General features: G+C 40.7%; 1 protein-coding gene across 1 annotated transcript in view; it reads right to left on the bottom strand.

Annotated features, from left to right (window-relative positions):
• Positions 1-25,336, bottom strand: part of wwox (WW domain containing oxidoreductase) — a 160,735-nt gene extending 135,399 nt beyond the window's left edge. The window contains exons 1-6 of the mRNA XM_049574621.1: positions 25,314-25,336; positions 24,662-24,959; positions 22,799-22,863; positions 20,665-20,722; positions 20,377-20,546; positions 9,889-9,995 (exon numbers count right to left, since the gene is read on the bottom strand). Of these exons, the coding sequence (XP_049430578.1) occupies positions 9,889-9,995; positions 20,377-20,546; positions 20,665-20,722; positions 22,799-22,863; positions 24,662-24,768 (507 nt within the window). The 5' untranslated portion in view covers positions 24,769-24,959; positions 25,314-25,336. The remainder of the gene's footprint in view (positions 1-9,888; positions 9,996-20,376; positions 20,547-20,664; positions 20,723-22,798; positions 22,864-24,661; positions 24,960-25,313) is intronic.
• Positions 25,337-26,714: the final 1,378 nt, after the last annotated feature.

The following is a 26,714-nucleotide window of genomic DNA, read 5'->3' as shown; positions in this document are numbered from 1 at the left end:
GTGGATGGGCGTGTGCAATGTGCATGTACGTGTGCACACATACTGTACTTGTGGAGTGTATCACATAGCTGCACGATCATACACACACACACACACAAAATGCTTACTACTGTAAAACCTCAAGGTATTCAACTCTTACACGTTTATACTAACAGTCTATACTACACAAAGGCTCCTTTAGTATTCCCACGAGCTGCATTATAACCGTCACTTGTGTAATGTAAAGAAATCCTCAATGGTATATTACAGTAAATCCGATTGTAGTTCCTGAGCTTTGTGTGGTCGCTTGTTTGAGGAATCAGAGCTGGATAAACTTGAGGAAAAAGGGGGTTTCCTCATCAAATTTACATATCGCAATTCCACCCTCATTCCATCCATCCTTTCTGCTCTCCTCACTGCTAAGCCGATGTGGACCGTAGTTGGGGAAGTGGGACCTTTTTATTCCCAGTCTACAGACAGAATGCAGGTAGGAAACAAACAAATAAATAAGTAAATAAAAAAAATGAGAAGGGCTCCCTGGAGAGGTGGATGCATGCTACTAATATGCGAGAAAACAGAGTCATTTGCACAATGCCTCATCGAGGAAATAAGGGAGAGCCGCCACTCCCTCAATGATTCAGTGGATGCACCTGAGATTGGAGGAGAGGATTGGGAGAGCAGCGAGAGATGGAGGTGCAGGTGTAATGTCGGTATAGTCTGGGGACAATCTGAAAAGGGGCTCTAGGGCTGCTTAAGTACAGGCGTCGACATCACCAACAACAATCTCCGCTGGATTTATCTGAGCTTAAACAGTGGTGTGTCAGCAAAACCACGTGTAAAAAAATTACTTTTGCCTCTGCTTTTTAATGAAAGGGAGCACACCATGTGAGGCATCCTAAACCATAAAATGGTATGCATGTTTTAATTAAAGGAGCAGTGTGCAGGACTCAGTGGCATCTAGCGGTGGGGGTTACAGACTGCAACCAGCTGAAACTTCTCCTACGTACCAAACATGAATTCCTTTAATATTTATTGTTCAGGAGGTTTGTACTGGGAGCTGAAATATCCACAGACGTCTCTTCCTCTCTAAAACAAATGAACCAGGTGATTAAAACTGGTAAAAACACTGAATAAAGCAGTTTCACATTACGAATCAGTGTTTCTCCAATGCTGTTGTGCTCATTACAGACAGGCCTTTATCTTCTAAGGTAGGTTCACCTGTATACTCTGATAACTTAAGATCAAGACATTCACGTTTTTACCGGGAGCCGAATTATCCGCAGAGGTCTCTTCCTCTCAAAATTAAATGGACCTCGTGATTTAAACCAGTAAAAACACTGAATAAAGCAGTTTTGCATAAAAATCAGCGTTTTTCCAATGCTGTTCAGCTCATCACGGAGGGGCGGCTAACTGCGGTGCCTTACGTGAAAACATGAATGACTTTATCTAGAGCCAGTGTTTGGTTTGTCTGTTCTAGGCACCTGTAGAAACATGACAATGCAACATGGCGGGCTCCATGGATGACAACTCACTCCTTATGTAGTTATAAATGACTCATTTGAAGGTAACAAAAACACAAGTACTCTTATTTTCAGGTGATTACACTAAACAAAACATACTTATTATTTTATATTTTATTTCAGCCAATATATGCTCCTAAATCCCACACACTGGACCTTTAAAGTAATTGAGAGAAGAGTTTTTTGTTCAAATTGTTAAGGTCAAAATAAAAAAAAATAAGCTTGTAAGGACATGTTGAAACACTTAAAGCTGATGAGAAATCACATCAGGGAAAAAAAAATATGAGGAAAACAACATAAAGTTTCAAATCCTTCAAGATATAAGACTTAAAAATGACTAACTATGATCTACTGGGCTCTCCAGCAGAAGAGAAGAGTGTTACAGACCTGCTCACTGACCTGGGAAATGGGCTGCAATTTCCTTAATCATTGTGGGAGGGGAAAGAGGAGGGGGAAAAAGGAATCGAAGGGTGAATGGAGAGGGGGGCAAAAGTCTTTTGAGGCCTTTCTGAAGGATGAAAAAAAAGAAGGAGCCAGGGAACGAGGGAGGAGAGGGGAAGAGTGACTAAAAGAGCAGCATCCTGAGGGCCTGGAGGCGGCTGCAACTGACCAGGTCAGCATTTCACATGTGTCACTTCCTGTTGGCCTCAGCGGGAGGAGCGTGGCATGGCACGGTGGCCAGCGGGGCACAGGGCCTGTCAGACTGACATAGGAGGTTATGTACTGGGCAAACGGACAAATGCAGGCACACATGCGTCCACACGCACGCACACATGCGGCACTTTTTCCTGTGCCAACAAGTGTGATTCGGGTTAAAGGTAGAGTGAGGGTGACACAGAGAGGGGTCTGAGGAAAGTTGAACTACAGAACTTCGCCACCTCATACTACTGCTTGTAGGCCATGACGCATAAGCATGTGACACTCTCAGGTATGGGAACACAAGTTCACAGAGACTGCCTCCTTTCTGTCTCTCTTTGAAGACCTTTTCCACCTCTTCTTTGTTAAACAAAAAAAAAACACCATTTCACCTGAAATAGCAGACGCTTGGAGAGGAACATTGTGTCATTGATTCTGATGTTAGCTTATCCTACAGCATGAGAACCAGCGAAACAGTATCTGCAGCATATGGGTAGATTATCTGTATAGGTATATATATACTTCTATGGATCTAAAGGCTTGAATCTGATAATGGCGAAGGCAGACATTTCGGACAGAGGGTATGAGTATTCTTTGTCTGATTTTCATATCTAGCAGAGGAGCTGTCTGTCTGCCTCTATGAGTGACCGCTGCTTATCAGCTCTCAGTCCGCCTGTCTCGCTCTGCCTCTCTGGCCTGTGTTAATGTTGCTGTTTGACATTGCAAGCAGCAGGCTTTTTTCTCCCAGCAGCCTCAGTGGACACTGAGCTTTAGCCTAATTGGTTCCAGAGCAGACCCTGACAGAACTCTCCTCAGCGGCACACAGCCATATTAATACCCCCCTGCCACACACACACACACACACACACACACACAACAAAAACAAGCACAGCAATCAGTGACTAGCTCGCTAATTAACGCCCTTACAAAGCATCTCATTAGCATGTGTTGTAGAGAGGGGCAGTGGGGGAAATAAGCATTTTCAAAAAAAAAGGAAAGAAATTACAAAATAAGACTGGGCCGCACGAGCATGTATGTGTGTGTACTGTGTTCTACTCAGGGGCCAAGGGCCTTGGTTGGCCCACTGTATCTCAGGGGAGTCCATTACAGCTCTCTGAGGGAGACATTGGAGTCAAAGATAAGCAGAATTTTAAAGGCAATCAGGAAAAATAAATCTCTGGCACGCAGGCAACACTTTGGTTGTTAACCAGCAACTTAACCTGCCTGTACTGTGAGTGGAATAGGAGATGGATAGGCAAGGGGCTGTGGGAAAACAGCATGTAGTTAAGTCAGAGGGCAGAGGACAAGAGCTGCAGAGCTGAAGATTTGCACAGTAGAATTACCTGAGGGACTCTATATGACAGTAATAAGAAGCAAATTGTATTATAATCCACAAAATTAAATGTGAATCAAAGATTTCGGCCCCCTAAACATATCTGCCTCATCTCTTTTTGGTGCAAATACACGCAGTATTTTCTCTTTTCTTTCTCCACCTATCTCCTTCTGCTCTCCCTCCATCTCTCCCAGCACCCATCTGCTGTTTAATCCCCTCCTGGTTTTACTGTGGCTTCATCACAGCCTGTAAAAACAGCCCCCTTTGAACCCTATAAAGGCAACCAGCATCAGGCTTATTGTAAAACACAATCATAAGGTAAATGTTTATCCCCTCTCCGCCACTCTAAACTCCCCTAATGAGCCTGCTGGAGGGGTTTCACCTCGCAGCTCGAATGCAGGGAGAGAAAATAACACATTCTGCACAGATTAGGCCTGTGGTGGAAATGCAGCTGAAGTCCCATCATGAAAACAGTATGTAGCATAAACACAGCAAGGAACTAATTTCATGATAAAAAGTCAGCAAAAGCACAAACAGGTAATACGATCTCATAAGAGCCAAACAAGCTCTAAAATGACGAGCATGAACGCGTGGGCAGTTAAATGTGTTAAATATAGAAACAAATACTCTCATATTGGAAGAAGATTAAAGGAATACTTCATCCCCCAAGGATCATTTCTACATCAATCACTGACCCCGTGTTTCGTTAAATTTGCGAAGAAAACTTTTCTCGCATGCCTCACAAGTGAACAATGAAACCAAAAAGTGAGAAAATTCTTGGTGAACTGAAGTCATAGGGGGCCGCATTTAACAACAGCAAAACTATATCTTTACATCCTTTTACAAACTCTCACACAACTCGAGCAGCATAACCTAAGGGTGCTTTCACACCTGCCCTGTTTGGTTCGGTTCAATCAAGGTTGCCCTCTAAGTGCGCTTCATTTGGGCAAGTGTGAACATAGCAATCGCACAGATCGAGACCTTCTTGAAGAGGTGGTCTCAGTCTGGTTAAAAACGAACTCTGACACGGTTCCTTTGTGGTGAGAATGTGTCCCTGATTTGGACCAAAGCAAGTAAACTCTAGGTCTGAAAGCACCCTAAGTCTCATTCATCCAGCCGTATGCTCAGTGCTTCCTAAACACATGCATTTTTGGTAAAACCATAAAGCACTTGTGAAGGGCCCTATGATTTCCACAATGTGGAAAACATGAACGGAATTGGGGAATTTGACAATGAAAATGGAATCAGCTGTAAAACACAGACTATCCTGGAATTTGCCCAAATCTGGATGCAGTTTATGAAAATCTGAATTTTCACTACCACTATCAGCGCATTTTCACAGCATCTAAGTCGAATTAACAGAAAAAACTATGCTGCAGTTTGGTGTAATTTACAGGCAGAGTGTTTCTGTCCTCCACTGTCTGTGCCAGTGTTTCACAAAGGGTGAGGCTCAGCTCTTCCACACGCAACTGGTGTAAGAACTTACGTCAGGGCAGTAAATACAGTACGCCAACTGATCCAGACTTCGCTCTGCTCTACTCGTGTCTGTCCAACTTTACGTCAGCTAGTCTACCATAGAGATGTGTGTGACAGCTAACTTTAGCTTGACCACAGTCTTTTTCTCAGTCACTCAAGCTGGATCAAATCCTCCTGTGCTACTCGGGTGGTCGAGAGGCAACATCTGATGTTTCTGTATCAAGCTAGCAGTCACTCGCATCTGTAAATGCATCAAAACAGCCCAGAATATACATGTGACTACATCTGCTTTTCAAGCGGAGCACAGTAAAAATACACATTTAAAAATAACATTAATTGGCCTTTATTCAAATTAAGCTAAAGCAAGTTACCTGTGTCCCTTATAAATTAAGAAATCCCACTAAATTGAGAGGGAAATTTCTTTATTCTTTGATTTTGGGTTGACAGATTGTTATTGTTGGACTCGACAATTATCCAAAAAATTGAAGAATTCACAACTAACAGCTAAATATAGACCAGAGCAATAAAAAGCTCAGATGTGAAGCACTTTATGTTACAAAAAGATGGAACTGTTTGTTTTATAATCACGGTATATTAAAGCACTTCCTTTAATTAAAAAATAGTACAACATTGAATTACATCAAACTTGTTCGTATTCATTATATTTTAGACTTTCTTTATTCAACTGCTGAATTTTGATTAATCCACCACATGATTAGTCACTCTTTCTGATAAAACACAGAGTTCAGAAAAACTTAAAATAAAAACATGGAAATTGGGAAGAAATTTAAACTGAGACTGTTGATGGAGAAGTGTTTGAAACAGTAATATTTTAGCAAAAATGCCTGCGTTTAGAAAGTACAAAGCACACAACTGGATGAATGAGACTTAAAGAGTTGTGTGAGAGTTTGTAAATGGATGTTCTGATTTTGTTCTGTTTTCCATCAAGGATTTCCTCTGTTTTTGGATGCTTCGTTCACCGTGACGGCATGCAAGAAAAACAAAGGTTTCTTCTGAAATCCAAAGTAACATGGGTTGAGTAAGTGATAAACAAGAGGTCATTTTGGGAGGGTGGGGAGTAGGGGGGGTGGGGTGAAGTATTCCTTGAAGCAGAAGTACCAGAAATCTTCTGTGCAGTGTATTGTTCTGTTTATACTGTAGCCATTCCTGGCAGAGCACAGTATCACTGGCTGGGAAGGATAAGCCCTCTGACCCTGCACTTCCTAACAGCCAGTGGCTGTTCTGACCTGCCCATTATCCATCGCTGACCCCACTATTATACCCACTGTCAGTACACGACGCTACGCTGAACGGCACCGCCCGCCCTGCGCTGCGGATGAGCCATCACTCTCACCTCTGAACAGCAGCGCTTGCCCACACAGCCAGAGAGTTAGAGAAAGAGAGAGTTCAGAGTAATAGTAAGCAGGTAGTTAGAGGTCAGAGGTCCTGTGCAATCGGGACAGCAGTTCCACTCCTGGCAGCCGGAGCGGAACTCTGAGAGGGACCTGGAAGTAGATATGATGACCTTTTGTACAGAGGACCCCAAAATATACCCTCTTATCAAAATGACCTTAACGCAGGAGCATGGGAAGGCGAGCAGAGTCCATCCATCATCTTAAAGATTAATCCTCCTCTCTATTCTTCTCCTGAATCTATTAATAATGTCGCCAGAGGGAAGAATTTGCGGCAAAGATTTATTCTGATATTGTGACTTTTATTCATTAGCCTATAACAGGGGGATTCCTTAAGTAGGAAATATGGAGTGAGCTTAGGGCATGCTAATTCACCACTCATGCTCTATTTGAACTGTACAGAACTGTATTAACTCAATCATTTAATTTGCTGACAATCTGCACACAAATAGGGAGGATTATCATTTACACTACAGAGGTCACCAATCATTTAATCTTTTGAAGCGACTCTAAGCAGCTTCCATTTGTTAACATTTAACAACATCCCGGATAACTCAGTGGCAGGTGTGAAGCTTGAAAATCAATTTGACTACAAAATCTGGCACTTGGATCGGAGCTTTTCCTCCCTCGTTTAGACAAAGCAGCCACATTAATAGATCTGTACACTGGATTTCGCACTGTGGAGCAGCACTGACAGCCCCAGGGGCATACTTCAATTAGAGACTTGGGTGAGTTTAAACACTGCAGATCTACTCTCCCTCAAAGGCGTTTGTCTCCCTCTCTCCTGCTCCCCCTCTTTTCCTCCCTCCCAGCTCCTCTCTCTCTCTCTCTCTCCATATCTGCGCCGAGCACTCACTCTCCTTCTTCTTCAAGTCCTGCTCTCTGTAATCAACCCAGTGCTAATGGCTTATTCTTTCTGCTCCAGCACCCACATTTCACTTGTTTATTTTCCCACACTCGTAAATCTGGGGACGCGTCACAAGCGCGGCGATATTAGAGCAATAATCTCAGGTAATTATCAGATGCCCTCTCTCACTTTCTCTGCCTCCCGCTCTCTCCTTTACCTCTCTCTTTCAGTCTCTCCCTAGGTCTAAGCAGAGACACCCATATAGAAGTTTCTTCACCTTTCCTGTGAAGTGTGCAGAGCCTTTACATGAATACTGCAACTTTTTCTTTCATCTGGAAAAAAGGCTTCTCCTTAAAAAGAGAGACCTGAATATGAGGATCATATTAGTGTTGGGCGGCTGTGGCTCAGAGGTACAGCGGGTCATCCACTAATCAGAGGATCAGCGGTCCAATCCCCGGCTCCTCCAGTCTGCATGTCGAAGTACCCTCAAATTGCTCCCGATGGCTGTTCCATCGCTGTGAATGTGTTAAAAGCTGAGTAGCAGGTGGCACCTAGTATGGTAGCCTCGGCCACCAGTGTGTGAATGGGTAAAAAAGCTCTTTGACTGGTCAGATGACTAGAAAGGCGCTATACAAGTGCAGATCCATTTACCACTTTACAATACTGGAATTTCGAACTTCGACACAATGCCTTGAAAAATGTGGTTATTTGATACCTTTTTCAATAGCGTGTTTTACAGAAAATGACATTGAGGGCAGAAAATTTTACATTTTTATCAAAATATAAATATAACATGGCTTTAACATGACAACGACAACTTATTTTTCCCTTGGTTGGTAGCAGAGAACTTTAGTGAACATTAACAATAAGAGAGAGCAAGAAACTGCAGCTGCTACTGATGTATCAATACTGCAGTAAATCAGTAAAGAAACCATTTTTAAATGTTCAGAATCGATATATTATTACTTGGATTGATCGATATTCATGGCAACACTAGATCACATAGACACATTTTATGTCACTGACATGTGAATAATGTAACGTAAATTTTGTCACTGTTCACATTGAACCAAGTCAAGTGAATTTTTATTAAATAGCCCCAAATCACAAATTTGTCTCAGAGAGCTTTGCTATGTGAACAACACACAACAGGGCAGGCTATGTAACAAAATCAGGGATGGATTCTCACATGATCTTGTGAATCCAGCTGCCTCGCAAGATAACATGATTTGGACAGACATGGAGGAGGAGAGTAAAGCTGTAAATACAGAAACCTGTAACACTTGAAATTATTGTTGAATGACATTACTCTAGGGACACATTCACACTGGCGCTATTTGGTCTGCTTTAAACAAACCCTGGTCCACTTCCACAGATAGTTTGTTTTGTTTTGAGTGGTGTGAACGCTCATTCGAACTCTGGTGCGGACCAAACGAGCGAACCCTGGTCCGCTTTAAAACTGGGAGTCTCGGTTCACTTGCAAGTGAACTCTGGTGCAGTTTGCTTGCAGTGGGAAATGCAAATGGACTTTTCAGCGAACCAAAGAGAGGAAGTGACCCAAAGAAAGGAAGTGATGTAGAGCGCACTGCATTTTGGTGTTTCTTGTTTTTGTGGTGACCAAGCCAGCTGAAGGGGATACTGGCCAATCGATGAGCCGGGTTTTCGTCTTCCTCGTGCTTTTTTTTTTTTTTTTTTTTTCTTCCTGGTCTGTGGTTGTTTCAGGCAATACCGCCCCCAAACGAGCAGCTGTTGTAACAGCATGATGTTCTCCAGGCGGTTTGGTCCACTTAAAAAAGTGCAGTGTGAGCATTCCCTGCCCAATCAAACCGAGTCCCTCGGACTATCCTGGTGTGAATGCACCCTAATTACCAGTTGAGCTCAGTTTATGAGAAGAGAAACAGGAGTGAGGAAAGCAAACAAACAGCTAAAGTCAAGAACGCGTGACATTGAAACAAACTTGTTTGTTAAGACTTTTTTGGCCATTGAGATATTCAGCAGAAACAGTTTGTAACTGTCGATAAACATCAGGTTATGTTGTTAATGTGCGAACTGACTAATAAGCATCTTTAATCCGTCCTGTTGGTCTTCCAGTTTTCCTTTTTGGAAGACAAATACAGACTATTGCTGCCTGGTGGTATGGAGAGTTATTTTCTTTCATGCAGGTGCAAAACATCCATGCTATTTGGTTGTTGGCTCTAGTTTTTGCAGTGTGTTCAAGTGCAACTTTTTGCCCGAGAAGCAGGGGACATGAGGTGACCCAACAGTTGGCCTTTGTTGCCACTAGTTCTTTGATGTTGGTTTGGTGTGCCTAGGCCTTTAGTTTTACTGTTTTGAGTCTTCTGTTTTTAACTCCCTCTGTGTCACATATGAGGCAGTTGGGGGGGGGTTTTGTATGTAAAAAAACATTTAAAAAGAAGAAAATAACTCAGTGTGATGAAGTACGGTATGGTTATTTTAAACCATTTCTTAACTGAAATTGACAAAACGATATTTGCATTGCAATATACCCTTACTGTAATATAAAATTACATACTTCTTGATAGAAGATTGTGTCCATATTGCCAATCCCTACTTGTCAGTAGCAGCCATTCATTGTTGGTTTTTATCTATTCATGGATACTGTTGACATCACCAGACTTATACCAGCACAACTGAAGGGTTCTTGAAGGTCTGACTGCCACTTACCCACTCCTGCTGAATGAGGTTAACTGCCTTGCCAGCCCGGGACAGGTTTCTACATGCCAGGATCACGTGGGCGCCATGAAGAGCAAAAGACCTCGCTGTCTCAAAGCCTGAGACATGATCAGGGAGACAGACAGACAGACAGACAGACAGACAGACAGCCAAAGACATGAGGGAGAGAAGGAAAAAAGAATGAAAGTGAGCAATGCTTCAAAGATTAGTTTTTTCTGAAGATAACTTTGATTCTCAGGGGTTGAATCTAATGGGGTGTTGGGGGTGGTGGTGGTGATGGTGGGGGTTGGGGGTGCAAGTTAAAATCCCCTATCAATTTTCCATATAATTTCTTTCATTGAGTAACCCAGTGGTCTAGTGGAGGGAGTTAATCATTTCTCTCTGAAGTGATGAAACTGATTGAATTATTGTGGTTCAAGACTTCTTCCTCTCCTCTTCTAAGATAAAGTTTTGGATCTGACCGCCGGCTCTTGAGAAGGTATCGCCGCTCGCGCTGGGTTAGAGGAAGGGAGGTCGGTTGTTAATTATGTTGGGAATTACACAGTGATGGCAGTAATTATGAAAACACGGCTCATAATGGAGGGAGTCAGACGAACAATCGAACAGACATGACATTCAAACTGAACCTTGGTGTGATATTTCAGCACATCAAAGGACCTCTGATAAGGACATTTCTCCAATGAAACGAGGTCCGCGGATACACACAGAATTTATCAGTCCAAGACTACTTCATGGCTCCATCCAAATCATGCAGTCACGATAAAACTGACAAAAACCGAAGATAGAGGGAGAGAAGTTCATTTCTAAATTACAAGTCTAAATGGGTCATTTCAACCCATAGGTTGAATTAATTTACGAGATTAACTTTTTTTTCATCACAGTATTTTTATTTCCTGTGACATTTACTATCCTTCAAAGTTCAACAGCACCGAGCAGTGTCCCATTTTTCAGTCTCTGCTCTACAGTAAATACAAACCACAGTCAAGCACACACACACACATATACAGTACAGTGTGTGATTGACGAACTGACGGGCACAATAACTGATTGAGGCAAAGAGGGTCTGAGAGGCAGAGTGTATCAGAGGGTGGATTAATATGAACTGTAATTAGATTATATGTCTTAATCTGATTTTCATTAAGAGCAAAACTGGGAGGCCTAATTGTGAGGAGAGTGTTAAGGACTAATATCTATTAAAACTCAAAATTGGAGTCGGATTGGAAGCCCTCTCTGACAAGTGAAGCATGGAATTAAATTATATGACACCTTATTAGGTGTAATGGAGGGGACTGTGGCTGTGAGCGGAGATCATTTCACTCACAGGAAATGGAAATGAAAATAAAAACAACATGACAGGGAAAAAAACGAGCGGTGTGACTCCTGGGGTAAATATGCGCTTTGAATTTGCAGGTGGAGCAGCCGGCTTTAGGAAACGAATGTCATAAAATCTTCTCAATGTCATACAAAATGACTCTGTTTATTAATGTTCTTCGGGTACTACTGGTTGATACGCAGCGTTATGATGCATTTGTTGTTTGTGCCCATGTATGGCAATGTTTAGCAGTGTAAATTGTAATGTAATGTTTGTTTCTTTGTTTCTTTTTCTCTTTCTTTGCACCTTTTACATATTTAGGATTCTAATCTTTTTATTTATTCATTTACTTTTTTGGGCATTGCTTTGCCATGAGGTGGAGGGTGGTTGTGGAGGGCAGGGCAGATTTTGATCTGTCTATTTTTGTCAAACTAAATAAAACACAAAAAAAACATAACTTAATATTGATGCTTATAATAAAAATATTAGTAGTCAACTCTGAAATGCTAAGGATGTGTTTGCATTAAGATTACAGCTAATTCAAAATGTATAAACCATCCAAAAGCAGCCTGTAAATTTGCAAATGACAAAAAAAGGACTCAAGCATGCCATCACTTAAAAGCTTTTTTTCCGAGCCTCTCTAAATTGGACAAGGCTGCTGGTAAACAACAACACCTCACACTCACTTGTTGTGTGTACAAACCATGAAAGTGAAATTAATCGACACCAGTGTTTTCCATAATGGAGAACAAATTAGAATATGGCAGCAACAACAGCAGCAGCGCTGAAGCCATGTATTTCCAATGACAAATAACAAGGGCTTGACATTAATTGTGAAATAACGAGAGTGGCGTTGCTGTAACAGAGACTCCACGCCCTCTCACCCATGTTGCTGGTAGAGAGGGCCGCGCTGAAATTAGTTCCTGGTCAGGTGTACAACAATGAGAGTCTGTTTCAGCATCGTACGCTGATGCTGGAACATGACAAGAGGTCAGACAGGGGTTTCTTTTGCTCTGGTGGATCGACAGACGCCATAAGCTGTTTTACAATACACAGGAGGCCTGAATATTACGTTGGGCTGTAACGATCTTTCGGTTCTTTTGTCTAACAACATGGTAAAAACAGAAGCCTGAGCATGGTCAGAACATTTTTAAAAGGCTAAGAAATCAAGACAACACAATTCACCCAGGATAAAGCAGATCCTTTGACTGTGTGCTTGTTCAATCTGAAGATTCACAACGTTACAAGAGTATAGTAAGTGCCTCAGCTATTGTTGAAAATTTGTTTTAGTGTAATGTATAAAATGCATAAAAAATTGTGTAAAATGTCCATTAAGCAGTGAATGCTCTTCATGGTACATTAGGATCCTGGCCCTACTGATATCCCCCAATAATGAGTGTGATTTAGTGATTTCACGCTTTGTTTGTCCTCCCTGGCCCGCCGCCCCTCTCTGGATCCCCCTCGTACACAGGTGTATTGGCTCAATGTAATGAGATCATTACCAGCCTCGTCAGTAAACGTGTTTATTTGGCAAACGGAGCTGCCTGCTCCTTCTCTCTCTTGATCTGCATCCAAAGAGGCATTTAACTAAAATAAGCTCCGTAGTACAATTGGGCAAACAGAAGTCAATTCAGATCATTACAAGACCTGTGGGTAAACAGACATGGTTCCCACAATCCCCTTTCGACAGAGCTCAATTTAGGCTCGAGAAGAAAAAACACAAGAGCAACACAGATCATGAAAAGACCACTGCACATATAACAACGAATAATATCATAAATATGTGACTGGTTTTTACACTGTTTATGTCTGTGTATCTCTATTTGGTGGATGGAACCTCGTTTATGCATCAAAATTTGTTGATTAGTTTGACGTTCATGAATTTGTGGATTTACTGAGGGTGACGTGGAGCACGCAGCAGTCCCCATCCATCTGGTCCAATGATGCCACTGCACTCCACTTCCTAAATTCCACCCTTTTACCCCAACATCATACCTCATCTCAGTCTAACTCTAAGGCTGTGTCCAAATATTATTTCCTTTTTAGTATTATATCTAGTACACTATATTTACTGTCAGCAAACTTATTTGAGTGACATAAGTCTAAATGTGAGATGTATGAACTATATAATGCTCTCAAACTTTCCCAGAAGGGAACAAAAAACGTAGTGCCTACGGCATGTACGCTATACTTCCTGCTACATCCCAGTGTCCATAAAAAACTGTGGAAATGACTTCCAAAATGGTGCAGTGATAAAACAATGAAAAAAACAAAGGGAGCTGTTAAATGCAGAAAAGTGAGAAATGTTTTGTGCTAGGTGTGCGCACAAATAGAGGCACCAAATACACAAAGGCTAGCATGGCTCAACACTAATTCTAAAAGTGGTTGCCAAGTTGGCAGCCAGGCATCAACTTCTGGTTGCAGGAACTGAAAATATGGTTGCCATATTTAGTCAGCAGTGATGATAGTCAAGGAGTGAAACATTTTCTGCTGTTTTTATTCACTTTTTATAGTTTTTTTGCACTTTGAGCACCTTTGTTTTTGTGCATGGATGTCCTAAATAAACTGACTATTTTTTTGCATTGATCTCAGCCTATGGACCTCTTTGTGGCAGTCCAGTTGCATTGGTGTGCGGGTATCTCCTCTGCCGTCCTTTCTTGTTTGCCATATTTAATCACCTTATATTCTGCGCAATAAGACACTATGCATTTATATGTCAGCTTAATAATGACAATGTAATATAAAGAATGTTTAAAAGCTTTATTATAGTAGCCAAGCAACATTCTTTGTAGTTTGTGTTTTATCTTTGTTCAGGTTCATCTGGGTCTCTGTCAGCTGAATCAATGCGGATAATTGTTAATTGTTTTTTATTGTTGGCAGGTTAGTCAAACTTTTCATTCCACAGTCAAACAACTTAATTGCTTAACTGCATCGCCATTGTCTCTAAAACAGGTGCCTGTGCACACGAGTCAACACACCAATGCATGTGCAGCATTGTCTGGTCCAGGTTCCAACTGTGACAGCAATATTTAAATATTAGTAAATGCACGTTTGCAGTTTGCTGTCCCTGTTTCTTATATGTTACAGATTGCTTGCCCCTAATGGCAACCAAAGGCCTAGAATTGGTTGTCAATTTCTCAAATGGCAAATGAAAAAAAGAAAAGCAGAGTACAGTAACACTGCAAAACACTTCAAGCTTGGTGATCTGCCTCATGACTCAAGAGGTCAATGCTAATGTGTCTCTAAATATAGATAGAAAGCAAAAAGTGAGATGATGATGGTGAAGTCATACCATAAAGTTGTAAATACAAAACAATAATGTGTTGCTTAAGGAACAACCCTGACATTCAAGACATGTTATTCATGTCAGAGTTCCTGTATTTGTGCATATATTTTGCAAAATAGATAAATAATCTCACCTTTCTTACTATTATCACTATTTTCTGCTAAAAATCACTCATTTTATAAATTCAAATATTACAGTTGTGTGACTCAACACCTGTCAGTAACAAAATAATGAAGATTCATATGTTTAAAAAATCAGTTTACATCTGACTTTATAGTACACTGCTGAGTTTCTTTTATATACAAAGTAGTGAATGAGTAAACACAGTCAAACACAAGCTAACTCCTGACTGTCTGGTGCACCTGTTACCCACTGCCGCTGTGTATTTCTTGTCCCAAGAAGTGAGCAACTGCACAAACCACCCCAGTCTTTCTGACTTTTAAGATCCCCTCTAATTCCCCACCATTAGTCCAAGAGGAGGGAGATGTCACCCCAAAAGTGGGATGTATGGTTAGTAATTACAGCCCAAGGTTGAGCTGTTCCAGGCGAGAGCACTGGAGTGGTTCTATTACCCCTCCCTGTCCCCTTCTGCCTCCTTCCTAACCCCTCCACTGCTGTCGCACCATCCATGCAGCCCTATCTAGTACCCACCCGCCCCCCTCTTCTCTGCCTCTGACCCTCTGTGTCAACCTCCAACTCCCTACACAATCTCTCATCATGGCCTCACGTCGCACTGGTCACCCCTGCTCCTCCTGTAGCCGGCCTTACCTGACTACCTCACACACACACGCACACACAGTGAAGCCAGTAAACTTGATAAACACACACACACGCACAAGGATAAACACAGACCCCAGAAGCCTGCTCATGCACACATATCTCCCGAGCATTGGGGCTATTTTCATCACTGTCATCAAAATCCCCCCACATCATGTAACTTTCATCCCCTCATCATCCGCAGACTGTAAACTCGATAGGTCTATAAACTACTTGACTACACACAATAATCCAGTACCCTTTCATTTTATTTTACCTACAGCCTTTAAGCACATATATGTATTCCATCCTCTCCCTCTAACCACTTCACTTCTATTATATTAGAGCTGTAATCATTATTGAACCCTTCTGGCCTCCAGCATAATACTCTTTGCATGTTACACCAGTTTGGGTCTGCATAGCAAATTTCATCCAAGGTTAATAAAGTTAAATAATTTGACTAACCAACCATAACTGGTTCTCATTACGTAGCCAATAAACACATTCATCAGAGAGGACATGAAATGCCCGTTGAAAGAAAAAAAAAAAAAAAAAACTCTCCTTCGATTTCCTCAGTGGCTCAGCTCACAAGCTGACACAAAGGAGATGGAGCAAGACACGGGCCGGCCGCTCCCCCAGCGGACACACACACAAAATACTATCAGACTCCTGGATATAAACACAGATGCACTCTGGATGTCATCTAAACCACACGCAGCCACTCACAGATGCTCAGAGACACACATGCCGGGACACAGGCACCGCATGCCACCCTCACCAGGAACATCTTTTTATCCATCTAATTCCTCCCACTATGAATAATGCATTTCCCTCCTTACCGAGGCTCGGGTTTAACGCATCGCTGCGCGGGTCTTTAAGGGGGTCCTTATTCATAAACAGCAGCGCAGTAAATACCAGAGCTTTGCAGCCAATTTAATGGCAGTTATGCTTAACAAATCTGCCTCAATCTAATGATCAGCCACAAAGCTAGGCTATGGGTTTAATCTGCACACAGAGGCTCCCCCAGCTCTGCGACTCACTGAATATGCTTAGGGATCTCTCCATCCAGAGAGAGGAGAGCACCGGCCTGACACTTAATCCTCCCAACACAACACTGGGATCAACACAAACATAGAACAATGTTAGTCTTTCATGAATAAGAATAACATTCAAAGTCCTAAAACACTGCAGAGACGATGCATAGAGATGCTAAAACATTATGGAGCGCTCCTTTTCTAAATCCTTGCTATTCCCTGCCTGGAGTCTTCTCTGCTTCTTATTCCAACATTGACCCTGAACCTAAACAAACAATACCATGTGGAATTCAGTGCATGCATTTAGATTGAGTAGAGCTTTGAAGCTGCAGGTGATACTGCACAACAAGCCACTGTACCAAAGGGCCCAAAAAGTTCAGATAAAATTTTCAACATGTCGACATAAAAAGAATAAACACTGCAAATGAAGAATAATAAAAACTCTGTAAAATCACCGTAGGCTTCCTGTCACACATCAGACATCTGTCCTGCTCCTAAAATAGCAAATGGTAGATAGGTGTGTCATCCTGAATGTTTTTTTTAAGTGAGACAGAGGGTCAATATGTTATTTCTGACCACTGCTCAACAGACGTTATGCTGACAACATGGCACCTGCTGTAAGAGCCTAAGAGGCTGAAGCTGCTCCCCAGGTAGAGGGACACATATATGCAGTTACGCATAGGTCCCAAAAGAGATGTCACAAGGCGAAGATGATGTGCAAGCAGAGCACAATACAAATATAGTCATGCCTCGACAGAAAAATTTTTTTAGGAGACACTAAGCACAGTTTTCAGAAAGATTAGTGTGGAAAAATACACATTTCTAAATTAAAGATTTTAAAACCATGTTGTGCATTGATTTTATATTAAAAGAATTTTGTCTCTGGGCCCAGTGGGTGCCAGAGATATCATGACAATGGCCCTTTAAGGACAACTGTTCCATGGACCCCAGTAAATAACCTGAGAGTTAGTTGATAGGTGGGGAATTAGAGCCAGAGCAGGAGTGTGTAATGGGGATGGATAGGAGGCTCAGGCCTGGGTCAAAGCCGCTTAGGAATCAATGCAGAGGTACAGGTGTACAACCACAGGTCTATAAGAGTAAGAAAACCTTTAGAGAGATGGGAGGAGAGAGGGAGAGAAGTAGAAATAGAGGAGGGGAAAGAAACTACGATCATTCATTTCCATTATCACAATTAAAAACACCATTCAGGCTGCTACTGGTTTTTAATTTACAAAAGAAAGCAGAGAGAGGAAGACTAATGTTGTGAACCGAGTGCAGTGATCACATCGGCAAGACAAACCGCATTACTGTCTTGCCTCCCAGCACTATTTTTGCAATGAAGCCCCTCAAGTCTGGTCACAAAACCAGACACTGTGACATTTTACGCATAAATAAACTCATATATGTGCCTTTCATGTTCGTGTGCATTAAGAGCCAAATCAAAGAGTTAAAATGTAAATTTGCTAATTAAATAATATCCCACCATTACTAATAAAAATGTCACATTTCCTGTGGAGGAAATAAGCACTGAAGAACATGGAAATAGCCTTGACACTTGGATTAAAACACTATTGATGCCATTAAAATGCTAAGTGGGTCCAACCAATTGGCATAACCACATTTCACTAGTGGAATGTCAAAGGAGCACACGAGTAGTAGCAATTACTATTAGAATGCTGTTAATTATGGCCGCTGCATATTTAATATGTGGTAGAGTAAAACAAAGGTTATGTTAATATGGGTTTATTAAGCATTCACGCGCTGTAAAAATGTCTGTGTGTTGGAGCTATTTGATGCATTCTTTAGAGAAAAGCTGCTTTTTTTTCCCAGATGAACACATTTTCATTTACTAAATACATCGCGACAAAACTTAAACGTGGATTATCTTTTTCATTATATAGTTTTTAAACTAAGGCATAAACCGGCCCATGTGAAGCACTTAATATGATAACGTTTTAATGCCCCAGCAGCAGCGACACCATGGACCTCCTGTGCCCTCTTGTGGTGAAAAACTAGTTGCATTTTTTTTTTTCCTTTCTCCCTGTATAATTATTTTTCACCAGCTCTAATCAAAAGACCACATTATTTTTGTTTTATTTCAGAATCCACAGTATTACAGCAATCTCTCAGAGCATCTTAGAGCATCTTGTGCTGCGGCCAGTGTGCTTTCAGCTTTTTTCTTCTTCTCAAACATCCTCTAAGATAATGATGGAGCAATTTAAATCAGTTGTAATTCCTTTTTTAAACTTAGAATTAAAACAGCCCTCCTTAACATTTGATGATTTTTTTAGCAGGGGTCATCACTCTGTTGAAAAACTCATAGATTATCTTTGACATAACTTTACACCAGAAGGAATAACTGTAAATATTCGAGCGCAAGTCAAACACTGAGGAGGTGAAACATCTCATCACCTAAATATCTTCCAGTTTAAATGTGTAACCGTTCATGCAGACATCTCTACACAATCTTTCCATGTGCAACAGCAATGTTTAAGTGTGATTCATATGTAAGATTTTCCGACCATCTTTGCCAGTGATATTTTTGTACTTTGCCACTACTACACTTTTGTTTTGGTTATTAGTAACCCCTCTTATTGCCTTTTGTTTTACATGTTGGCCTTGTAATTTTCTTTATATGTATCCTGGGTTCAAACAGTAATTGAATGTTTATTTGTATAAATGTTCCATGATTGTGACTTATTGGTCTAATTTCTCTACACAGCATTAAAAAAAAACAGCCTGAAAAGAAAACACAGTCATCTGAGTTCAGGTCAGCTGAGATGGTATTCAGAAACCTGCCGTTTGCTGATCAATGACTACCAAGGCCAGGTTGCCACTAGCGTCCATTTTGAGAAACTGGCAACCAGTTCTTAGCCTTTGGTTGTCATCAATGGCTACCACTTTAACACATAAAAATATGGAAAGCAAAACATATTTGCTTCATTATGATGGTGAAATTTAAATACTGCTGTTACAGCCTGCACGAGACAACCCTGCATGCACGATTACTTGGCATCGTGGCATCTACTAACATTTTGTATACCAGGAACTGAGGATGGACACGTCATCCGATAACATAAAATTCAAAATTCTGCAAAGTATCAGACGAAACACAAACCTCAAAGAAGTTTGTTCGGTTACTCAAATAAAGCTTTTACACATACTTGCATGTCACATTTTCATTAAGTTGACATATAACTGCATAGTATCTTATTTACTTAAATTATAAGGTGAGTGGCAAAAAAACCCCAACCATATACACCATATACTGTATATTTGTGTTAATATTAATTACATTAGCTGTTCATAGTGCAACAATTTTAAATCAAAAACCATACAAGAATTACTCAAGCACTAACATTTAGATTTGTATTATTTCTATATGATTAATCCTTGAATATGTGTATAGATAAAGAGACAGATAAAATAAAAAGCATCAAGGTCAGGAAGGCATTTAAGTTCACAAGCTCAGTGAAGGTCCCCAGGCTGCTGTAAATCTATGAACTACAGCGCTGCTCTGCAGCATCTCTTAATACACACACAGCAATTACACTGCTGTGACTTTCCTTGGGACAAAGAATTTGAATATAAAGACAATTAACGATTTTATGTTTATTTGATTTCCCTCATGCTGTCATTATCTATCCCGAACAAAGCAGCAAGTCTGAACAAATGGCCGCCACTTGTGCTAATTTAAACTAAAGGAAAGAGGAAATACATTTGTTTCCAGACCATTATATAGTGAGCCATGCATTTGCTGGGTACAAATGGACACCATTCATTACAGTTAACAATGACATCCAATTCAGCCCAGCTAATGAACTTCAATACAATCATGTTCGGTATTAAGGAGTGATTTGTTGAGTCTAAGTGTATCATTTTGGAGGCTAATGTTGATGAATGTCTGGTTGTGGAGAGATGGGGACTTGCAGGGAGCAGAAAGGCTCTCGTCAAGCACCCTCCTGACACAGTGTGATACCACATCACCACCTAGTGGCATCATCATGGAAACACACTTTACTACAAACTGATGATTTATAAACAAAACATTATTGAACTGGTAGAATAGATTACACTTGTATGATACTCACCAATGCCAGAGTTGCCTCCAGTGATGAGGACAACCTTGTCGGATAAATCTCGACCCTGCAGGATCTCCAGAGCAGCAGTGTTTCCATCGTACCGCTTTGGCTTCACTAATACATCCTCTACTGTAAATGCCTGCCGCGGGTCAAAGTATGTGTTCCGCTTGTTAATGTGACTGAAAAGAGGAAAACGGATGTTATAAGAGAGACTTCATCCCAGATTTCCAATCTATCTTATCCTGTCAGACCAAAATAAACCCATTTGTTTCCTCTGTTGAGCATCAATCTACTTACTCAACATAAATTATCTGTCCTTTTTCATCTGTTTCTTGCTCCCAACCGTACGGTAAATCTGTGGGGAAAGACATTAAGACATTATTTTTCTTTGACAGCCAGAATGTATAAGAACAGAATGAATATCTTTGTCACAGGTGATAGTTACATAATGAAAATATGTTATGTGTGATAGCATTTAACAAGGCAACTTTCAAATCAGATGGTTGTAAAGATAAGGTTAGAACACCCTCCGATACAAAGCCATTTTCAGCATGTTCCCATAAGGCTGCACAATATATCGAAATATACAAAATAGCAATATAGCCAGAGGCGTAGGAACTACAATTTTTGATAAAGGTAAAATGTATCATAACATGACATGATAAATGAAGCATTGTGGTCCTACAGAGAAGCCCCAAAACCAAATTCCAAATGTAAGGAAACATGCTTGTTTGGTACAGACCACAGAAAAAAACACATCATCATTATTTTTGCGGCCCAGTTTCCACATACCTTGCATGTACAGTGGCATGGAAAAGTTTGAGCACCCTGGTCAAAATTTATTTTACTGTAAATAGTTAAGTGAGTGAAAGATAAGCACATCTCCAAGAGGCATGACGTTAAAGATGAAACATTCTTTTCAACATTTTAAGCAAGATTAGAATATTATTGTACAATTTTAGAGTGGAAAAAGAAAAGGTGCACCATGCAAAAGTTTGGGCAGCCCAAGACATTTGAGCTCTCGGACAACTTTTACCAAGGTCTCAGACCTCAATTAGCTTGTTAGGGCTATGACTTGTTCACAGTCATCACTAGAAAAGGCCAGGTGATGCATATTTCAAAGCTTTATAAATATTCTGACTCCTATAACCTTGTCCCATGAATCAGCAGCCATGGGCGACTCTAAACAGTTGCCTAGCACTCTAAAAACTAAAATAACTGATGCCCACAAAGCAGGAGAAGGCTATGAGAAGACAGCAAAGTAATTTCTGGTAGCTGTTTCCTCGGTTTGTAATGTAATTGAGAAATGGCAGTTAACAGGAACTGTGGACGTCAAGCTGAGATCAAGACGACCAAGAAAACTTTCATAGAGAGCTGCTCATAGGATTGCTAGAAAGGCAAATTAAAACTCCTGTTTGACTGCAAAAGACCTGCAGAAAGATTTATCAGACTCTGGAGTGGTGGTGCACTGTTCTACTGTGCTGTGACACCTGCACAAATATGACCTCCATTAAAGAGTCATTAGAAGAAAACCTTTCCTGTGTCCTCACCACAAAATTCAGCATCAGATGTTTGCAAAGGAACACTGAAACAAGACTGATGCTTTTTGGAAACAAGTCCTGTGGAGAACTTTTTTGACGCAATGAGCAAAGTTATGTTTGGAGAAAAGGGGTGCAGAATTTCATAAAAAGAACATCTGTCTATCTGTTCAACATGGGGGTGGATTGATCATGCTTTGGGCTTGTGTTACAGCCAGTGGCACAGGGAACATTTTGCGGATAGTGGGAAGAATGGATGCAATTAAAGTCCAGCAAATTCTGGAGGCAAACATCACACCACCTGTAAAAAAGCTAAAGATGAAGAGAGGATGGCTTCTACAACAGAACAATGATCCTAAACACACCTCGAAATCCACAATGGACTACCTAAAGAGACACAAGCTGGAGGTTTTGCCATGGCCCTCACAGTCCCTCAACCTAAACATCATTAAAAATCTGTGGATTCACCTCAAAAGAGCAGTACATGCAAGAAGGCCAAGAATCTCACAGTACTAGAAGCCTAAAATCCTCCAAATGAGTACAGAAAGACTCTTGGCTGATTACAAAAAGGCGTCAGAAGTTGTGATAGTTGCTAAAGGGGGTGCTACACAGCACTGACCATGCAGGGTGCCCAAATTTTGCTTCAGGCCCTTTTCCTTTTTTGTTGTTTTGAAAGTGTAAAAGATTAAATTAAAAAGTAATCTTGTTTAAAATGCTGATGAAATGTCTCATCTTTAACTTTTTGGAAATCAGGTCATCTTTTACTTGCCTAGCTATTCACAGTAAACCAAATTTTGACCAGGGGAGCACAAACTTTTGCATGCAACTGTATGTGTGACCCTCAAGCAGATATAAATACATGCAAGACTCTGAAAAAAGTGAATAAAACAAACCTCCAGCACAACGTTTTTTCTTTCCTGTCTTGGGGTGTTCCCACTGTGTCTTCATCTCATCATGGCTGTTGGTACACAGAGACAATTTATTCATTTATTTATCTATATACTGGGCACAGCACACATTGATGTGATGTGATGTGATGTGATGTGATGTTAATGTGGCAGATTCAGCCAGAAGGCTCATTTTCATCTGCAGCCCCTTAGTTGGTTGATGTTGTACATTAAAAAAAAAGGAAAAAAGACACATTAAATCACATATAGTTTACAGTATAAATGAAACACAACCTAAAAAAAGCTGTTATAGAAAAGACGCTAAGAATCATAACAACAGCAGATGACACAAAATATACTGAACAAAACACAACTCTTTTGTATTTGCTCCCATTTTTCACGTTTAGTTAAAGATCAAAGACTTTTTTATGCACTCAATAGATACATTTCTCTCAAATTTTGGTCACAACTTTATTAAAATTTGTGTGAGTACTTCTTCTTTTCCAAGATGATCCAACCAGGAGTACTTGGGATGGTCACAACAAAAAGCCGCTCTAAAATGTGCAGTGTGATCACACAACTTGATGCCACAGATGTCACAAGTTTTGAGGGAGCGTGCCATTGGCATGATGACTGCAGGAATCCCACCAGAGCTGTTGCCCGTTAATTCTATGTCAATTTCACTACCATGAACAATTTTGGCAAGTTTACATAAATTGGCAGTACATCCATCCGGCATCACAACCACAGAACACATGTAACCACACCAGCTCAGGACCTCCACATCCAACATCTTTACCTGCAAGACCATCTGAGACCAGCCACCCGCACAGCTGATGATGCAACATTAAGGTTCCACAACTGAGGAATTTCCGCATTAACGGTCAAAAACCGTCTCAGGGAAGCTCATCTCCATGTTCATCGGGGTCTTGACCTAAAAGCAGTTAATCATTGTAACCAATTTGTGTGGTCATGTAGCCAGTTAGATGTACTGCCAATACATATAAACAACATTGGGAACAGCTTATGGTAGTGAAATGAACATTTAATTCAGTTCAGTAGATGCAGCTCTGGTGGACATTCCTGCAGTCATCATGCCAATAGTACGCTCCCTCAAACCTTGTGACACCTGTGGCATTGTGTTGAGTGATCAAATGGCACATTTTCAAGTGGCCTTCTATTGTGACCGTCCCAAGGCACACCTCTGGGATAATGATGCTATTCAATAACCATCTTGATATGCTACACCTGTCAGGTGGATGGATAAACTTGGAAAAAGAGAGGCATTCATTAACATGGATTCTTTACACATTTGTGACCCATATGTCTGAGAACTATATGCATGCATAAAAAGTCTTAGATCTTTAACTTAAACCTTGCAACTCAAGCATACCATGTTGGCATTTCTGTTTCTTCAATTACCCTTTTTTTTTTTTTTTTTTTTTTTTACATATTCTAGGTTAAGAAACTTTTTCCTGTATCACCATGACAGATTTCATTTTCTTAGAGTAACTCTGTCATCAAGTTGCCTCTCACTTCACATCCTCTGAGCTACAGTACTACAGATACTGCATACTAATGCAACTACAGTATGACTCGCAATACCAGAGTCACAGTCTTATCAGGACATCTCATATTTAATATATTTCTAGCACCAATTCGCAGAAAACCTACCGAAACGTGAGCTATGCAGACGTTAAGCTATCAAATCAGACATCACAGCTTATCTAAACTGATGTAGCTAGCAAGCTGTGTTAGCCACAGAATGATAATACCGATATGACCCAATGGTTGTGATCACAGCTAAATATAAACTCCTAAAAACAGGCATATTGGTGTTGACAGATAAGATTAGGGATTTCCACTCACTTTGCATAGTAGACCCAACCATCTTTGGTAGATCTCTCTTCCCATCCGGGAGGTAACTCGTCCTCACTGTCTGTATCGTCCATACCTGCGTATTTGAGAGCTGCCATCACTCACGCTTTTATTTGACGTAAACGACGGCGCTACCAACACAAAACCAGTGAAGAATATCTGCTCTGAAGGATGAATGCACCTGTCAGCGTACAGAATCACTAGCACAGCGTTTCCCGACCGGCACTTCCGCAACAACACGGTGACGCTAACCGCACTGCCTTTTGGGAAATTGAGGCTGAAGAATGTGCTGCGGTGGGCACAGGAAAATGCCCTTTTTAGACCACTTAAACTTCCGCTATTTCAAAGATATCAACTTATTAATAACTATCAAAGTCAAAATATAATCAATGAATTATAATTAGCCCATTTGTATGCTAGAAATGTACAGAACAGAACAATACGCAGCCTGAACCAAGCGCTTAACCCCAAAATAATGACTACCATTAGCTACCCAAAGACAGGTGAATGGAGCCTATGCTGCGTCTAAGTGGCTCATATTAAAAGAGTAATCATAGACTGAATTGAGACCCTTTTAGCATAAAAAAGCATGCTGCATGTATTCCTAATAGGATATCTTATATAAACTTAAAGCATAGCCTACTTAAATTGGAGATACAAGTAATCGGCTTGTGTTCTGTGTTCATGTTCCACACATGTAAGTTTGATGATACCCTGTGTGAACTGCCACCACCCTGTAACTGTTCCCTATCAGGTAATTAGCTCTTTCGAATGCAAAGACAGTAATATTTCCCTTGTTCCTGCAACTTTACCTGCCTGTTAACCAGTTTGGTTACCTGCTGTAGGTGTCCTGCCTGTCTGCTGAGACTACTATTAGGGAACGCAACACCTGTAAAACTAAATAAATAAAATAGATTTTTTTTTTTTAAATACTTTATTTTTTATTCTTGTTGTTCAAACACAAAACACAAAACAGCTGGTACAGTACCAGTAAAAAAAAAAAAAAAAAAACAAAAAACAATAAAATAGAATTATACAAATAGCAGACTGACACCTCCAGCCACCATCCTTTGAAACTGACCTCCAGTATAACACTACTGACTGCCATTGGGTAGAGTAGAAAAATGGGAAGATGAGTAACTTCTCCATCAGCCACTGGTCTCTTTTCTGTGTGGCCTACTGAAACTGAAAACCTGCATTCAAACAATGTTTTCATTGGCCTTTCCCATGGAAGATATTTTATTACAGTAGGAAAATCACTAAAATGAATGATGGCTGTATCCGATTTAGCTGCTGCAGTCATGGGTCATTTGAGAGGAAGCCTTTGTTAATTTGATTATAAAACACTTGTGGCTTCTTACTGTGAGAAAAGGACATTTTAATACATTCTTTCATATGTTTACACATACATTTTAACATTTGTATTATATGTCTTTTGACATTTATGTGTGTGAGTAAATTGTCTCTTTATGACTTTTTCTTAAACTACCCCTTGAGGGAAGAATAAAGTATTTATTCACATCTTTTTTCACATTTGTCATAAAATCTGATACCTCTTTGAGTTTAGTGTAGCAGCAAAGCAGAGGGTTGCAGCAGGGAGGGCCAAATAAGCATACACAAAGAAGCTTTATCCACTCTCTGCTTTGTAGCTTGCCACTTGCCCTCTGTCACGTTAAAAGAGTGGCAGCATTGTCACATACTCACAGAGAAGCTTCTCTGCACACTACTTTCTTCATTCCTACTTGTGCCACTCCTGTTTCCTAGTGTAGTGGTTCAACAACTGCTTTAGGTAAGCAGTTTCTGTTATTAAAAGAGTGGTCTCTGTTGTGGCTATATCATGACTTGAAATATGAGACACCTGCATGCTTTTTTGTGCTGACTTTGAAAATCTGCTGCGCTTGTTGAACCAGGCACCTGGTTTAGTATAATTGACTGCAAATATGCTTATTCTCATTTTCCTTATTGCAAGCCGATTCTGCTCCAGCTCCAGTTTTCCTAGAATGACATATAAGCATCCCTTGGCAAGTATCCTCCTCCTCAAACA

The sequence above is a fragment of the Epinephelus fuscoguttatus genome, linkage group LG4, assembly GCF_011397635.1.
Source record: "Epinephelus fuscoguttatus linkage group LG4, E.fuscoguttatus.final_Chr_v1".
NCBI lineage: Eukaryota > Metazoa > Chordata > Actinopteri > Perciformes > Serranidae > Epinephelus > Epinephelus fuscoguttatus.
Note: the sequence above shows the minus strand (reverse complement) of the source record. Positions and strands in the feature narration are given on the sequence as shown.